General features: G+C 43.8%; 1 protein-coding gene across 1 annotated transcript in view; it reads right to left on the bottom strand.

Moving 5' to 3' along the window:
• Dera (deoxyribose-phosphate aldolase) overlaps window positions 1–19252 on the bottom strand; it is a 91384-nt gene that overhangs the window by 49057 nt on the left and 23075 nt on the right. Inside the window, exons 2-5 of the mRNA XM_057776878.1 lie at window positions 18257–18354; window positions 16881–17028; window positions 11965–12060; window positions 8656–8790 (exon numbers count right to left, since the gene is read on the bottom strand). Of these exons, the coding sequence (XP_057632861.1) occupies window positions 8656–8790; window positions 11965–12060; window positions 16881–17028; window positions 18257–18354 (477 nt within the window). The remainder of the gene's footprint in view (window positions 1–8655; window positions 8791–11964; window positions 12061–16880; window positions 17029–18256; window positions 18355–19252) is intronic.

The raw sequence follows: 19252 nt of genomic DNA on the forward strand, positions 1-19252 counted from the left end.
ACCATGCTAACGAGAAGCGGAAGTCAGAACCCAGCCTCCCATTATTCCTGGTTGGAGAAAAGGTGAGGCCATGTGGGCTGAGTGTTTACAACCGCGCTCAGAGAACCCAGTCTCACACACCAGCAGAGGCCTGTGTGCACCAATAGCTTGGGCCCAAGGGATAGACAAGAAGCAGAAACAGTCAGATTGAACTGTGGTTTTGCTGTGTTTTTTTTTTCTTTTTTTACATCTATTTTTTTAAACTGATAAATAAAAATACAAAAATTGCACCAGTTAGCTGGGCAGTGGTGGCGCACGCCTTTAATCCCAGCACTCAGGAGGCAGAGGCAGGCGGATCTCTGTGAGTTCGAGACCAGCCTGGTCTACAAGAGCTAGTTCCAGGACAGGCTCCAAAATCCACAGAGAAACCCTGTCTCGAAAAAAAAAAAAACCAAAAAAAAAAATTGTACCAGTTAACGGGGGTACCGTGAGCTATTCCAAGGCATGCATGTTTTGTTTGGTATTTGTGTAAAGCATCCATAGCTATCGCCACAGACACTTGTCATTTCCTTACAGTGAAAGCACTGATAACTTTTCTTTTAGTTTTCTGAGACGCAGCACGGAACTGCTGTCTACAGGCTCCCTACCATGCAACAGCTTACCATAGCTTCCTGTTCTTAACTCCCTAACCACTGGCGAACCCTTCCCTCGATCTGCTGACGGACTATTCCTGCAGTGCTGCCCCCCCCCCGCCCCCCACCATCGCTAGGAACTGGAGCATCTGCTTTTCTGTTGTCCATCTCACAGCAGCTGGGAGTGCACAGCATTTTCTGGAAAAGCACTGTTCTAACTGTAGAAAAACATGCTAGTATATAAAGCCGATTTGAGTGAGGCTCCAAGTCTTCTTCAGACACCATAACTCCTGCCTAAGTCATAAAGCAATTTCTCTTTGTTTCTTGCTACCCAAAGGCAGTTTAAAAATAATTGCTAGCGAACAAAGCTAAGCAATTATTTTTGAGTGCCAGAGATGTTCAACACTGCACAAGGATGTCCTGAAAATAATGCTTAAGATAATTATATGTACAGTAAAACACTTAATATAAAATTGTACAGCAACCTTTCATACCAAAAAAGTCACCAAGTGTTCAAGAACACGGTTTCATTCGCCAGAGCAATTAATTAAACTTGTAAGGGTAAAATAGAGATGGGCTTTATAAATCACCCAGCAGTAAAAAAACCCCACAAGAAATAAAACACACACATTTTTGCCAATACTATTGAAGTGTTAAAGAATCATGGCCTAAAAACAAAAGCCACGAAAGCACCCAGCTGCTGTAAGTGTCTCTGGACTCTCTCTGTAATAAACAACCTGGGAACAGTGGAACTAGATCATGGATTATGTGATTCCACTCCCAGAAAGTATCTATAGATTTAGAAATAGCTTTTCTGATGAGCTATTATTATTAATAGTTCTATAAAGGAAAACAAAAATAAGTTCTTTTGGGAGAGCTCCCATTTTTCTTGTGTTTACAAAAATAAATAAATAACAAAAGGCAGATTATTGACCAGCTTCCCAGAACTTCGGGTGCAGCTCATGTGAGGAAATGGAAGACATGCTGACTTTGCTCCTGGAATGTCATTCCCTCGCACTGAAACTAGAACGCTGTTAGTGTGTGCGCTACAAACTAAGCCTAGAGAGCATCACAGTGAGCAAGTGAAAGATGGAGATGATGAGGCTGAGGTCCCAGGACACAGATAATACCCCAACTGCTGCACTGAACACACTAGACCAGAAATGGCAATGTCTGGACCACTCAGTAGTCAAAACCAGAGATGCCCCATGGATACTTGGTCCTCAAGGCCAGAGAAGCAGCTCTGGTCCTCAGCTCACAGAACTAAACTCCCCAACAAAGTCCAAATTTGAGACCATCTCCAAGTCACTGGTTAATATATCAGGTGTATCTGGGTAGCAGAATCAAGAGCACTCCCATATATATCAACTACAGAAGGCATGCAATTATCAAAGCCCGCTCCCAAAGTATATGGATGATGAGCCCCTTGTGGCAAAAGCTTTCTTCTGACAGGTTCTCCAAGAAATTCAATTTAGGAGTCAATGTCAACATTAGTGTGTGTGTGTGTGTGTGTGTGTTTACACACATACATATATATCTCATAGTACATAAAACACAGTGCAGGAGTATTACTGACACTAAGAACATCAGAGGTCTTGGGAGACTCTCACAGGACCAGGAGTCTCTTCTCCTACCGCATCCATCCTCAGTTCTGACTGTACCAGAACTGGCCCAGGAATGTGTGGGAAGAACATAGCAGGACCATGACGTAGAGACTTACTATGAATTACGAATGCTCAGCCTTAGTTTAGGCTCGTTTCTAGTTAGCTTTCTTTCTTTAACTTAAATCAACCCATTTCTATGCTGTGGAACAATCTTTGTACACTATAGGTATGTATTGCTCTCATAGAGAATGCTGGGAAAAAGAAGGAGTTGAGAGCCAGATGCAGAAGATGCAACATGGGAAGTTCACAGATAAGGTAAACGAGCCTTGGGGCAGCACATAGATTAATAGAAATGGGTTGATTTAAGTTGTAAGAGCTGGGTGGAGACAAGCCAAAGCTATCAGCTGAGCATTTATAGATAGTAAGCCTCAGTGTGGCTATTTGGGAGTGGCTGCTGAGACATAGAAAAACTCTGTCTACATTTCTATTAATCTACGTGCTGCCCAGAGGCTTGTTTACTTCATCCACATACTGTCCATTCTGCTTTCCTACTTCCATATCTACCAGCTGGCTAGGCCTGGTAGGCTGGCTGGCTTACCTCTTCTCTCTTCACAACCCACGTATCCCTCCTCTGCTCAGCTATTGGCCGTTTGGCTTTTTATTAGACCAGTCAGGTGCTTTAGGCAGGCAAGGTGAAACAGCAACACATCTTTACATAGGCAAACAAATGCAACATACCTTTAAGTAGTTAAACAAACATTCTATTCCACAACAGAAGGGAGCTGGATTGAGAGCTGGGGAAATGCTCGTCAGGTAATTCTGACAGCCAACAAGAGCCTCCTTGCTCTGTCCCAGGTGACAAACAGATAAACATTTTGTCAGCATGAGCAGGAGCCAGGAAGTAATGTCAGGACAGGATGGTGTGAATGAGCTAAACATGGCTAATAGAAGAAGCTTAACAGAAAAGATTGTGCTACAAGGACAAGGGTGGAACTGAACAAAAGCACTACATAAATAGAGACCACAGCAGTCAGCGCTGCTAGAGTTGGGGTGAATCACCTCAGGGATTTCAGTATTTCTTGACTGCATCGCCACACTCAAGACAACACAACCACCAACAAAACCTTCCTGAATAATCAAGAGAGCACTAAATCTAAATAAGTTTTTTTTTATTAAATTGTTAATGGAGTAACTATTTTAATGCATGTCTTTCCCATGTGGCTAGGTTCCCTGATTTCAAGAGGACTCATTGATTCTGAGTCTCTGCTTCTCTGAAAGTGATGGTGAGACTGCTGAGGAGGAAGGTGGGCAGAGCCTAGAACACACAGAACAGTCAGGCAGGTGAGGACGCTAGTGCCCAGAGGTCTGGTAGCCAACATGGAAGACAGTGTAACTGGACATGGCTCTCTACATGGGTAGAGAAGATATCTGATGCCTGTTTCTGGCCTCCTTGGGCAGCAGGCATGCATGTGAGGCATATACATAAATGCAGGCAAAACACTGATGTAGATAAAAAAATAAATAAAAGGACCAAGAAGATAAGAATGGGAATGTGGAAGCTGGAGAGATGGTGCAGTCGTTAAGAGCACTGCCTGCTCTTCCAAAGGTCCTGAGTTCAATCCCCAGCAACCACATGGTGGCTCACAACCATCAGTAATAAGATCTGGTGCCCTCTTCTGGCTGGCAAGCATATATGCAGACAGAACACTGTATACACACATACATACATACATACATACATACATACATACATACATCTATCTTTAAAAAAAAATTAGGAATGTGATGGCTTGAATAAGAATTGTTCCCCTACACGACCCCACTGCAGTCAGGGTTTGTCCTAATGTCCCATACTCCTTACCATCGAAGGCCATGCAGATACCCAGAGCAAGGATATTGTTTGGGCCTAAGCTGTTGCCAAGGGTCATGTCTGGGTCCACGGTCCAGTTGCAGCTGGGGTCTGTGTTGATATCTGTGGCCAGTGTCACCTCAGGAGGCTTTAGGAATCGTGTGAGATGAAATCATAGGGCTATACTGAACCAGTCACGTCCTTCACTGCCCTGGGAAAGCTGGCCTTGCCTCTCGCTAGTCACTACTATAAGAGAGCTGGCCCTCGTACTTGGGAGAGAGGGTCCCTACCCATCACCATAAGCAAGGATGAACATACCCTGAGGGGCATTCATGTAGGGGAGCTGACTCCGCCACCGCACCCAAGGCGGGTGGCCCCAGTGGCTCAATCCGACCTGCCTGGTTAACACCCAAGTCCATAACTGGACCTTGGGTTTATCCACCCCAGCATCTACCCCATCTAGGTCCTGCTGGAGCTCATGAAGGGTGCAGTCCTGCAGAACAATACCTGCAAGATCTCTAAGACACAAGATACCCCAGAATTGCTCCAGGGAGGATCCAGTGAGGATGGCCTCGAACCAGATCAATGCCAGTCAAGCTGATGGAACAAAGGGGTATACTGAATAATACACCGAAGCCTCCAGTGCCATCAGGACGGATGAAGAGGTGACGGAGAGTCAGGAGAGAAGCAGAAGCAGACGTTTTTGTTTCTTATATGGTTTTTGTTCTGTTTTGGTTTACTGGGGAGTTTTGTTTTGTTTTTGTTCTTGCTTTTGTTTGCTCACTTTGTTTCGTTTTCTTTCATGGGGGATGAAACAGGAATGAGGGGGAGCATGAGGGAACAGGAAGTGAATAGAATTGAGGTACATGATGTGAAACCCCCAAAGATTCAATAAAGAAGTTTAAAAAAAAAAAAAAAAAAAACTTGCCCCCACAGAATCATTTATTTGAATACTAAAGTGGTAGCACTATTTAAAAGGATCAGGAGGTGTAGCTTTATTGGGGTAGGTGCAGCCTTGCTAGAGGAAGTGTGTCACTGGGGGTTGGTTTTGAAGTTTCAAAAGTCCAAGCCAGGCCCCCTGGTTCTCTCTTTCTGCTGCCTTGGGATCCAGATTAAGTTACTTCCATACATCCAGATGGTTCCAGTTACAACTTCAGCACCAAGCCTGCCTGCATGCCACCATTCTCCTTGTCATAATGACAACAGACTAAACTTCTGAAACTACAGAAAATCCCAATGAGACGCTTTAATTTACAAGAGTTTCCATGGGCGTGTCTTCACAACAATAGAGTGTGGACTAACAAAGGGAGCTCATATGCAGTCTCCTCACAGAGCTCAGAGCCCCAAGGTGGACCCATCGACTTCTGGGCCATGAGACGCAGTCAAGGGCATTCTAAATGGCTAGGTCTATTTCTGTTGTGCTTTACAAAGCGCACCAGTTCATCTTTATTGTCCACTTGCTGGAATCTAGAATCCCTCTAGGAAGAAACATCTGGCCACATCTGTAAGAGAAGGTCTAGCCTAGGTTACTGAGGGGAGAAGAACCACCCTGAATGCGGATGGCAGGAGCCCTCCTCTGGTGTCCCAGACTGATTTAAAAGGATAGAGTGAGGTAGACATTGCATCCATCTCTCTCAGAATCATAACTTTAGATTGTGTTGTGATCCCTCTGCCACGATGGACCGTCTCTCAGACTGTGCATCAAGATAAGTCACTTCTTCCTTAAGCTGCTTTCACCGGGCATTTGTTATGGTAATGAGAAAAGCAGCTAACACACAAAATAACCTGCAAAACTAAGAGCATGGGGGAAGAGAGCCCAAGACATAGAAAGGTAAGAGCCTGGTGGGCATTCCCACCAGTACCTTCCACAAAACTACTATGGAACTCCTAATTCAGTAAACACCTAGTCTGAAAACAGGGCAGTGAATAACACAGCGGGTAATCACACTGAGAATCAAAACGAAGACAAAATACTGCAATGGGGGAAAGGCTTAAACCACTGCTGGCTTCTATTTAGAAATGAATTTCTAGCATTAAATGTTCCTTTTCAATTTGGTTTGGGTCAAGAGGTTATTAACACCATAAAAATAAGTTAATGGAAAAGTGTGGTCTAGGACAAAAATGTGTTATTATATTTTGTGGAAACGCCTACTTTGGGGAAATTATTATCTCAAAAACAGCCATCCCTAAGTCTGTTAAAGGATAACCAACTACATCAAAACCCATTTCCTATTGGATTTTATTTTTCAATTAGTAGAACGTGAGAGACAAGAGCACAAGTTATAACATAAACTACACATCTATGTCTCCACCTGTTTCTAGAACATAAGGACATACAGTTCCACATTAATTTAAACTACCACACATATTTACATTATCCACAGCTCTGAAATCCGTGACCAGAAGCAGATCAGCAAAATACATGGGAACAAGAATATATATAAAATACGACCTTTAAGAAGAATTGAGAATACCCAAAGCACATGTCGGCAACAAGACGAAAGGGGGCACAAGTAAAAAAAGATGTTTGTGAACTGTCAAAAATGGTAGTGTAGATGGATAGATGGGGGGGATGATGGGAAAGACTATGAAATGCAGCTAACGCTCCAAGCTGAAACCATGTTCTCCAACTTCACTTGTAGCCACTGATGGTGGCCACGTAAATGAACCAGATCAAGCCTGCAGAATGCAATAAACAGGGTGTGGAGATTTTCAGATGGGATAGACCCTTCTTTTCTGCTCTGGAAGAGGTGTGAAGGCTGGATCTCCAGAAATCACCTCAGATGATAGAAGGACCCTACTATGGTAGTAGACATGCATGCTTCAGAACTGGACAATGCCACCGGTCAAGGTCTCTGGCAAAACACTCTAAACACGTCCCCCCCTGAGCACCGTGTAATTCGCTGACTGAATCTCTGTCACTTCCTAACAAATGGTCCACAGGTGCTGAATGATGGAGTTAGGTTAAACAGACAAACATCGTCATCTCTCTCAGACCTGCTTTCAATATCTGTAGTCTCAGCAAACAGGGAACAACTTACGTCTGAAATTACTAGCTGGAAGATTCCATAAATAAGCAATTCCTCGGCTTTACATGGCACCGGTGGTGAAATCTCATGCTGCCCCACTTTGTCCTGCCTTGGATGTGGGACATCTTTGTCCAATATGTCCACACTGTATGTGATACCTGTCCCTTAGCCGCTAAAGCCATCTCAGCTATCAGATCCACACATCTCAGTTAAGTGACACATAGTGGCCAGCAAGATGGCTCAGGTGGTAAAGATGCCAACAACCACGCCTGATGACCTGAGTGTGATTCCCCAGAACACACATGGAAGAAAAGAGAACTTTCTCTCAAAAATTGCCCCCTGATCTCCACAGTTGAGCCCTAGCATACACACACACAAATAAAAAATAAATTCACAGTGACCCCCCCACTGATCCTCCATATTTAAAATATGTATTTTAATTTTACTTGATATGTACATCTATCAAGAAACAATATATTATCTTGATATTAATTTAGTTCCATTTAAAATGTTAGTTAAATTTCTTGTTGTGGGGAGCTGCGGGCTGTGTTCCTGCCACCCCAGCTCCTGGTCGCCTGGCTAGTTCATACCCCAAAATAACAACACACAAACTGTATTCTTTTAAACACTGCTTGGCCCATTAGCTCTAGCCCTTACTGGCTAATTCTCATATCCCGATCAACCCATCTCTAATAATCTGTGTAGCTCTAGTCTTACCGGGAAAGATTCAGCATGTCTGACCTGGCGGCTTGCTTCATCGCATCTGCCTCTGAGAGGAGCTGCATGATTTCTGAGCTCACTTCCTTTTTCTCCCAGCATTCTGTTCTGTTTACTCCACCTATCTAAATTCTGCCCTATCAGATGGGCCAAGGCAGTTTCTTTATTAGCCAATGACCTTCCTCCATCAATTCTTGCTATGGTAATTTTCTCAGAGTATATTGTACTCATTTTAGTTACTATTAATATTCTCACCTTTAGGATACAAGGTGTGTGTGTGTGTGAATAGGTAAAATCGATTTGATTGTTTCATACCTCACTGTAAAAACAGCATCCTGTTACTAGAATGACATTATCTTATTACAGCCTGGCATGGCAGTAAAATACTAACCCTAAAGATGAATATGCTATAACATTTATGGTAGTAAAAACATACTTAATAATATCATTAATAGTGTACATCTCCAAGTCCACAAAGATTAAAGCAGAAAGGGTGACCTCTCCCACTATTCTCAAGGAAGTCTTGCTTAGAAGGCTTGTGTGGAATGATTTATGTATTGAATAACTAAACAGTACAGAATAGTGATAACTCTCTCAAAAGAGATGCAAATTAATAAATTTTAAACTGGTTTTACTGCATGGAATAACTACGCTCCTAATTACACAAACAGACCTAAGTTTCTGCAGACAGGGAATGGGCTAAACTAAGAAGGGCCTAAAAGGAGTACTCTTAGCCTTGCTTCCTCTGACCTTTGACTTGTGACCTGGAACTTGCCTCCCTTCCAGATCCCCGCGTGACCCACCAGGAGGGGCTGGAGCCCCTGGGAGCAAGTGCCTGCACCCACCTTCCCACTTGCCAGTCAGCACCAAGGTCCTGCTAATGACCACATCGATTTCAGTGGCTCCGTCCTCCACGGCCAGTCTGATCTCTTCCAGTCGTGTCTTTAAATGAGTCTGTCCAGCTGGAAAGCCGGTGGCCACTGGGAAAGATTAAAAAGAAAGGAAACAGGGAGGGGGAAAATAAACGGAGAAAGAAAACAAACTTGAATTGGTCAGTTCGAAAATACAGCATTTAGAGAAGAAAACATAAACGGTTTTAACATCACTCATGCAGCACAAGACAATGCGCAGGGCAGAACGTGAGGGTCCACCCGCTTTAGGGGAAATGGTGCCGTGAGCCTCTCTGGCAAACCAGAAGTTCAGTGGCTGCAGGGATGTTTGCACAGCACACTTAGTAACTAGCATCAAACTAACTATGGTAGCTGACAGGAATAAAACCATTGGTGGGGCTTTACAAGACGGACACTGATTGAGTAGAGCTGGTTGCCTGGAGTTACCCATTTGCCCGGATCTGATTTCCACGTACTCATGAGTGGATTCAGTGAACTACAGCAACAGATTTCCTGCAATGTCTAACACAACCAGCAGCAGCCAGCAAGGTGAAGTCAGACAGGAAGGTGAGCACCTGTCACTGCAGGGGAGGAAAAGCACCTGTCACTGCATTGGAGAGTGAGCACCTGTCACTGCATTGGAGGGTGAATACCTGTCACTGCATTGGAGGGTGAGCACCTGTCACTGCATTGGAGGGTGAGCACTTGTCAAGGCAGGGGAGGAAAAGCACCTGTCACTGTATTGGAGGGAGAGCATCTGTCACCACTGGGGAGGGTGAGCACCTGTCACTGCAGGGGAGGGAGAGCACCTGTCACCGCAGGGGAGGGAGAGCACCTGTCACCGCAGGGGAGGGAGAGCACCTGTCACCGCAGGGGAGGAAAAGCACCTGTCACCGCAGGGGAGGGAGAGCACCTGTCACTGCAGGGGAGGAAAAGCACCTGTCACTGTATTGGAGGGAAAGCACCTGTCACCACTGGGGAGGGAGAGCACCTGTCACTGCAGGGGAGGGAGAGCACCTGTCACCACTGGAGAGGATAAGAACCTGTCACCGCGGGGGATGATAAGAATTTGTCACTGCAGGGGAGGGTAAGAACCTGTCACTGCAGGGGAGGATAAGAACCTGTCACTGCATTGGAGAGTGAGCACCTGTCACTGCATTGGAGGGTGAGCACCTGTCACTGCATTGGAGGGTGAGCACCTGTCACTGCATTGGAGGGTGAGCACCTGTCACTGCATTGGAGGGTGAGCACCTGTCACTGTATTGGAGGGAGAGCATCTGTCACCACTGGGGAGGGAGAGCACCTGTCACTGCAGGGGAGGGAGAGCACCTGTCACCGCAGGGGAGGGAGAGCACCTGTCACCGCGGGGGATGATAAGAATTTGTCACTGCAGGGGAGGGTAAGAACTTGTCATTGCAGGGGAGAGTAAGAACCTGTCACTGCAGGGGAGGATAAGAACCTGTCACTTCAGGAAAAGACCGAGTCAGCATGAAAGAACAAAGAAGGAACACACACCTATGTTTCTGAGAAGTAGACATTTTCCCCCAGCCTTCCCATCTCAGATCCTAACCACGCCTACTGTCCCTTCCTACAGGTGTAAACTCCTTGGGTCTGCTATGGTAGGCCAAACATTGCCCTGTATGTAAATGAGAACCCTCCCAGCTAAGGCACGGAGATGGTGGGAAAGGAAGGACCACAAAGGGATAGGCGTCAAACACGTCGGCAATCCTCCCAAACAGGCTATAGACAAATGTGGCACAGGGGCTGGAGCATTGTCAGTGCCTAGAAGCACAGCTGCTCTTGCAAAGGACCCAACTTCAACTCCTAGTCCCCACATGGTGACTCACAACTCTCTGTAACTCATTTGGGAGGATCTAATGCCTTCTGGCTCCTGTGAGTGCTCCTAGGAACCTGATTTGTTAGAACCCATGCAAGCACAAACATAAAAAAAAAAATCTTAAAAGAACATACAGTAATCATGTTTCATTAATACAATAAGTAGTTGATTTTTATAAACTTTTCCTCTATCTTCTCTTTTCCTTTTTATTGAGACATGATCTTTCCATGTAGCCCAGGATGGTCTTGAACTAGCCTCAGCCTCCTAAATTCTAGAATTACAGGTATGCCCACCATACCTGGCTCAGACTGTTAAAGTACCAGGACATTCTCACAGCCTTTTTAAAAACTAGAATCTAATACTATCTGTCTCCATCTGTCCATCTGTCCATCTATGCAGTATAGAGGCCACAGACACAAGCACTGGGTTTTTTATGGTCTGTTCACTTTTCATTTATTCATTTAATGTGTGTGTGTGTGTGTGTGTGTTCGCATGCACAGTAAGGCCAAAATCAGCTGTCTCCTACTGTGTGGGCTTCAGGGATCCAACTCGGCAGCCAGCCTTGGCAAGAGGTACCTTTTATTTCACTAGTGGGTTTTGAGGGCTGATTCTCTCCCTAGCTCATGCCATACTTTTCTAGGTTTTTTCTTCTGACATCAGCTAACTCTGCAGCATGAGACTGATCATGTCATGCTCTGTTTAAAGCCCTGCAGAGCTAACACTGTCATCCGAACAGAGTCCCAGGCCACCAGCTATCAGCAGCTTCCCCAGCTTCCACTTCCACTCCAGCCCATCCTGCCTTTAGACCCTACAATTTATAAGCCTTTCTGTTCCCCGAATGTTTTTGAACCTATACATATGCTAGCTCCTACCTAAAGATCAATTCCGGCCTTGGCAACAATATCGGCTTCTCCTCATCCCTCAAGGCCCAGTGCAATGATCACCAATGCTGGGATGCATTCTTACTCTAGGGAAATATTCCCTGTTGAATCACCATTACATCACATACATGCAACAGAATGCATAGACATGTGTGTATGCATGGTAGCGCTGACACCATGACTTTATAAGTATGATGATCCTCATAAAAGGAAGGATTTCCTTAGGAATGGAGACATGGTTCTATATATTTAGGACCTAATATGTTAAGGGTTGGGGTTGGGGTCTTTTGCCTGTTTGTTTTTGAGATCTCACTATGTGGCCCAGACTGGCCTCAAACTCACAATCCTCCCCAGCACCTGAAGTGATGGGATTCGACATATGTGACACCATGCCTACTCTAATGTCTCCCTTTACTATGTAATTTTAATACATACTAAAATCATGGATCAACACAACTGAATATATGAAGTCAATGCGATCACAGTATGGAGGGCACTGCATCCTGGCTGTGCTAAAGAACTTGTAAAAGTCACCGCAAGTCTTACCTGATGCCACAGGGATGTTGCAGCCTGCGGCCTTCAGTGCTTTCACGGCGTCGCACACTCGGGCGGGATAAACACAGACGGCAGCCGTGGTGATGCCTAAGAGGGGAGAGCATAGCAGCCACTTAACATGGAGCTCAGCTCAGACTATCATTCCTTGGACAAAACTGGCAGAGATCAAATGAGAGGGGAAAAGACTTTGCCCACATGGCTGCAGCAAATGGAAGGATTTAGTTTAATTTTTTGACATTTATCTTCTGTTGTGCACAGGGCACAGCAAATATGTGGAGGTCAGAGGATATCTCACAAATGTTGGTTCTCTCCTTCCCACCATGTGGGTTCCAGGAATCAAACTCAGATCCTAACCTATCAGGCTTGACAGCAAGTTCCTCTCCTAAGTCCTCTCACCCCTGGAAACTTTCTCCTTTGCTTTTTCTTCTAGCTCCTGAAAACACAGACTAACTGTCAACTTTTCTAGTCATAGAAACTTGAGACATCATTCTTTGAGACTATTTAACATAATTTGAATATTTTCCTTCCAACTTCTAAACAGTCTGTTGTCAGAGATTTCTGTGCTGCCTGGTCCCACAGTCGTTCAGTACCAAAGAAATACACAGAGGTCTACATAAATTATAAACTGGTTGGCCTATTAGCTCAGGCTTCGTATTAACTCTTATATCCTACATTACCCATAATTTTCATCTGTGTTAGCCATGTGGCTTGGTACCTTTTATTAGTGTGGCTTTCTCATCTTATGTCCTGTGTCTGGGTGACCACTGCAGACAGAGCCTTTCCTCTTCCCAGACTTCTCCTGTTCTGGTTGCCCTGCCTAAACTTCCTGCCTAGATACAAGTCAATCAGTATTTTATTAAGCCAATACAAGTAACAGATTTTTACAGGGTACAAGATCATGTCCCACAGCACACACCCCCCCCTTTTTTCTAAGATAAGAACTCTGAATCTAATCTCCTTTGCTTTGCTTTTATTCCTGACCAATATACATAACAACTTGTAACCAATGCTCTAAACAAAGACAAACATTCACAATCCATTTATTGGGAATGTGGGCATAGTTTTCTAGGCTACTTTCTGCTGATTGAGGGTACTGATAATCTTATGGGGACCTAAAGAAGTTTTAGGATTATGGTCAAATCCTGACTGGAATATTCTGTAAAGTTTGATCATCTCATCCAGCAGTCTTGAAGCTGTTCTGGATGTAGAACTCAGAGGAAACTCCAACAGAGGTCCTCTGAAATGGTGGATCATCTAAGCCACCTGCTCTTATTGCAGATTTTTTTCAGGGGATCTTCCTTGATCAAACCTAATTTTTCTTAACCCAGAATGAATCCACAGGCTCTCATTTCCTATGGAAAGAAAAGTAAAACCTCTTCTCCAAAGCAACATATCTTTTAACTTAAATTTTGAAGTCAAAGCATTTTCAAAGTATATATGTTGGATTAATGCAGCAGCATTTATAATCAAATGTCTTTTAACAGCTGTTGTTCGTTCCTCAGCCATCAAACAATCCAAAGACAACACAAAAACCTACAGTATCCAGATTTTCTGTCTATTTTCCATCTTTACATGGCTTTATTTTAAACTCTATTTCTTTTATTTTTACTTTTAATTTTTGGTTTTTTGAGAGAGGGTTTCTCTGTGTATTTTTGGCTGTCCTGGAACTCACTCTGTAGACCAGGCTGTCTGTCCTTTAACTCACAGAAACCCACCTGCCTCTGCCTCCCAAATGCTGGGATTAAATGGTCACCACACCCAACTACTCTCTTTCTTTGTTTCTTTTTTAAAGATTTTATCCTTTTTCTTTTCTCTCCCAAGTCTACATATATGTTTAAACACAATGTAAACCACTTAGAGGTTAACTTTTTTTCCTTATCTGAATCTATCTTTACTATATATCTCTCTTTTTCTGACCTCATGAGTCTTTAATTTGGTAAGCAATATGGCTAGGATTAAAGTGGATCCACCCCATTCCTTAATTTTCTGAGATTCAAGCTTCATAGCAAAGGTACTGGAGGGAGTTTATTGCCACAACTCTAAGGAGTTCCAAAGTCCCTGCCACCACCCAGAAGCATGTTGTTGGCTATTCACAATCACCTTTTAAGTGTTTGATGGTGGGGCCTCTTAAAAGAGCTACCAGTATTTTATTACTGAGTATTTTTGCTACATGGGAAGTAGAAAAAGACAAGATCTCCTGAGTAAATTGAGAACGTGGGAACTTTGGGAGAGGGTTGAAGGGGAGGAGAGAGGTAAGGAGAAGAACATAGAAAAATGTAGAACTCAATGATAATAATAATAATAATAATAATAATAATAATAATAATAATAATAGATTTTAACTACAAAAAAAGAGCTGTAAGGTTTTGCAGCTAAAGCTGAGTCAGGAAGCCTCTCTTAGATGAGATGCCCTTGGCTCTAGCAAACAAAGCTCACCCGAGAAAATGCTGCTAACATGAAGCCATGTTTAACTCTGTTCTTTTGTGTCTAGAATTACTCCCCAAGCTTTCTCAAGTTTTATGTGAATGTAGTTTCCCACGTTTGGTGCCATTTGTTGACAAAGGTTTCTGTCCTGCCCAGTCCTACAGCCATTCAGTACCAAAGAAACACACAGAGGCTTACATTAGTTATAAACTGGTTGACATATTAGCTTAGGCTTTCTTATTAACTAACTCTTACATATTACACTAACCCATAATTCTTGTCTGTGTTAGCCACGTGTCTTGATACCTTTTACCAGTGGGGCACTTTCATCATGTGTCCTCGGTGTCTGAGTGATGACTGCAGACTGGGCCTTTTCTCCTCACAATTCTGTCCTGGTTGCCCCACCTACCCTTCCTGCCTGGCTACCAGTCAGTCAGCACTTTATTAGGCCAATACAAGTGACAAATCTCTACATTGTCCCACAGCACAGTCTACTTAGTTAAAAATATTTTATTTCATACACATAACGAAAACTAGCTTTACATGGCATTCAAACAGCCAGCACATGAAGAAAAATACAAAAGAAATTCAGGGTAGCACAATAAAATGGGGTCTAAACTTCCTCTTTTATAAGAAACACTAAGATCCTGTGATCGTTTGAATGAAAATAGTAAAAATGGCCCCCATAGGCTCATAGGGAGTGGCACCATTAGGAGGTGCGGTTTTGTTGGAATAGGTGTGGCCCTGTTGGAAAAAGATGTCACCGGGGGTGGGTGGGCTTTGAGGTTTCTGATGCTCAAGCAGGCCCAGTGTCTCTCTCTTCCTGAAGTCTGTCAATCTGGATGCAGAACTCTCTGCTCCTTCTCCAGCACGTGTCTGTCTACATGCTGCCATGCTTCCTACCATGATGATAATGAACTAAACTTTTGAACCTGTGAGCCAGCCCCAGTTAAATGTCTTCCTTTACAAGAGTTGTAGTCAGGCAGTGGTAGTGCACACCTTTAATCCCAGCACTCAGAAGTCAGAGGCAGACAGATTTCTATGAACTGGAGGCTAGCCTGGTCTACACAATGAGTTCTAGGCCAACCAGGGATACATAGAAACCCTGTACAAGGCAAGTAAGAAGTACAGGGAGGGAGAGAGGGAAGGAGGGAGGGGGGAGGAGGGAGGGAGGGAAGGAGGGAGGGAGGGAGGGAGGGAGGGAGGGAGGGAGGGAGGGAGGGAGGGAGAATAAAATGACAGTTTCAAAAATCCAAATAGCTAGTAGAAAACCAAGGAACATAAGATCCCATAGAAAATGTCTTACTTTAGTGCTATAAAAAGATGGGTATATGTGGTTTGTGCTTTGCTTATAGCACTGGAGGTGAAAGTCAGGGCCTTTAGTACTCAACAGTGAGCTACATCGCTAGCTCTAAAAAGGTCATGTTCTAACGTCACTTGAAAAGAAACGTAATAAACAGTTTCCTAAAATGATGGAGTCACTTAGGTCTACTAATTGCCCACCGATTATCTGCAATGCTTGAACTGGCCTAGCTTGGTAGTTTTCCCTGCACGCACAGAAGGTGGGCACTCCAGAGACAAGGAGCATCTATAGAGAGGAACTCTGCCTCCCAAAACTGTCTCAACAAGTGACAACACACATGGCCCTGGCAGTACCTCCTGGCTCCCAGATCTCGGTTTTCTTACTTAGAAAATAAAAATATTGGGGCTGGAGAGATGGCTCAGCAGTTAAGAGCCTTGGCAGCTCTTCCAGAAGCCCAGAGTTCAATTCCCAGCAACCACATGGTGACTCACAGCCATCTGAAATGGGATCTGATACCCTCTTCCAGCAAGCAGGTGTATATGCAGATAGAGCACCACATACATAAAATAAATAAATCTTTTAAAAGAAAGAAAAGAAAAGAAAAATAGAACGATCAATACCACTACCATCCCCTCCACCTCTAGGCTCCTCCACGTTTCAAATTTGAAAGCTCAAAACTCAGGGCGGCTTTTCAACATTTCTCTCATGTACACTGGGAGTGACAGGAGTTTCTGGTTTCTGGTTTTGTTTTAAGTTTCTTTTGTTTCAAGTTTGTTTTGTTTTAAGTTCTAACCTAATACACAGTAATTCCCATTTGTGTTTTATTCTCAAATGCATTCATTTACTTCGTGGAGGTGATATGATCATTAAGTAATGGGACTGGCTAGGGACTCAGAGCCTGTATTTCAGCCATTAGACAGAAAAGTTCCCAAACTGAACAACTGAGGAAACTCAGCCAACAACTTCAATTCATAGATGCAAAATCTGACCTGAATCCATGGCTTGAAATCTCTTCGGTTTTTGAAAGAGGAATCTCAGTGTTCTGTCTGCACACGAGAGCAGAAATCCACCAGGGACGTGGTGCCACAACAGCACATCAGTAGGTGGACATTTAGTCCCCGGGCTTCAACCATTACCACTATATTCAGGAAAAATGCAACCACACTTCAAAGCTCCTCACCTTTGTCGTGCATATTTAAGGCTTTCAAGAGGTCTTCCTGGATTGGATATCTGGCTTTGTAGCAGAGCCGTTGAACGTTAGAAAACGTGTCATCCCCAGAAAGTGTCGTAAGGTCTATAAACGTAACAGCTTTCAGAAGCCATGCGGCCTGGATGAGGAGAAACGAGGGAATCAAAACTAAGGTGAACCTCAAACCTAGTCAGAGAGTAGAGAAACACAGGACAAATACGAGCGTTACCAGCTGAGGTCAACGCTGCTGTAAAGCATTTTCTGATACGGGGTATAAATGGAGCTCAAAAATGACCAACAGAGGCCAGCAAGATAACTCAACAGGGAAAGGAGCTTGCTGCAAGGCCTGAGGACCTGAGTTCTATCCCCAGCACCCACAAAGAACTAACTCCAACAACTTGAACTTGTTCTGCTTCTACATGTGTGCTGGGGTGGAAACACACACACATACAATTTAAATTTTAAATGTTTTTAAGAGAATGGCAATCAAGATGAACATTACCCAGAATGAAACAAAAGAACAGACTTAATCTACTTTTTCTCAGAAACCCCACGACCTCCTGCCATTTCTGACTTCTCCAGCTCATCCACCAGGAACCAGCCACACATGTGCTATCGTGAGATCTACCTTCGTCTGACTTTCTTTTGCGGAATGCAAACACAGTGATGAACTATTTTCTGAACTCTCTAAGTTCCTTGTTTTTTTTTAATCCAATTTCCTTATTAAAACAATCCCCATACTTCATAACCCACTCTAAAACATTTCCTCTTCTCTTTTCAGCCAGGATGGGCAGGATAGGAAGCATTGCTTGCACACCTCCTTCGCAATGGTCTGCTTCTCTTGGGACATGAACCTCCCGAGTCCTTTAGGCCTGCACCGCACACCTCGGACTTCCCAGCACTGAAGATGCTAACTGGAAGATGTGCCACCAGACAGCACTTTGGAAATTTTTATGAAAAGCAGTCGTGAGGAAAACTCCTACCTCGGGCCTCAGCAGTAGACATACCAGGTATAGATATTTATGGCTTTAAAATTAAAAAAGAAGACAGCTGAAGAAAGCGTGGTGAAGAAACTGAATAAATGTGTTGAGGAAATGTGCCATTTAATTCGCTCATGAATAAAGATGCCTCAAATTCATTTGCGGTTCGGCCACTCAAGAGTGATAAGATTCTTAACTTGTTTGGATAAATGCATTATCTTTCTCCAACCTATCATCATCATATATGAATTATTAAAATAAGCCATGGACAGCTGCAATCCTTTAAGTTTAGATGCATCTTGAGCGAAATTCAATACTGTGGCCTTGAGGGAAGAGGCGTGCACAGTGAGGTGTGGGTGGGGACAGAATGCTCAAGAGGGCTTGTACCTGCCATTCCTCCTTCACGCTTCTGCGAGCCTGGATCTGTTCTGCCCGCCTCAGAACGGCCGCCTGATTCACCTGAACTCTGGTGATCCAGCTAAGGTCTAGAAGGAAAAGAGTGACATTTCTAAGTGTTAAGAGTTCCATTATCATCTTTAGTGGAAGAACATAGCCTTCCTTCATTATTATTCTTTTAAAAAACACACACATCTTACGAGCAGCAAGACTAAAGCACTTGCTGCGTAAGCCTGATGTCCCGAGTTCAATCCCCGGGACCAACTGCAGGTGGAATGAGAGAGGTGACTCCGCAAAGCTGACCTTTAACCTGCAAACACACTCTGTGGCATGCACGAGCCTGCACACGATACACATGCACAAAATAACAACTGTATTTGTAAAGTCATGCTTCTTTTACACACAATAACAAATACATAGCCTTGTAGTAAAGCTGGTCATCACAAGATTTACTTCATGCAAACTCGAGTGTATCTGGAGCGACAAGAAGCCATGTTGATTAATTACACACATAAGCACAGCAGTGGGTGTGCCCTCCTCCCATGGCACACATCTCCCCTCTGACAGAGAAGACTTATTTGTGAGTGTCCAGTCCAGGCGAGCAAATGATTAATATATACTTAAATGAATTAGTGAATACTTAAAGACATCTTTGGTCTCTACCCACTTACTGACAAGATTAATACCTGCTAGATGCTGATGATACAGCCCATCAAAAGAGAATTTTTCAAAATGCACTAGAAATAACAACGGTGTAGCAGACATTCAAAACAGGGAAAGGGGAAAAGCCACTCAGAAGTTGCACAAGACATGGCTGGCACGTCTGCTTCAACGCGGCCTCTCCTGTGCTGTCTGTATTGATTGGCACTGGCTATGTGCAGCTAATGACCTTAGTGCAAAGTCAGCTACCTCCCCAGAAGATGTAACATCTGGATGCATCTCTGCCACAGAACTTAGATGGGATTTTCGAAGAGCAGAGATAGAACC

The sequence above is a fragment of the Chionomys nivalis genome, chromosome 1 (assembly GCF_950005125.1).
Source record: "Chionomys nivalis chromosome 1, mChiNiv1.1, whole genome shotgun sequence".
NCBI lineage: Eukaryota > Metazoa > Chordata > Mammalia > Rodentia > Cricetidae > Chionomys > Chionomys nivalis.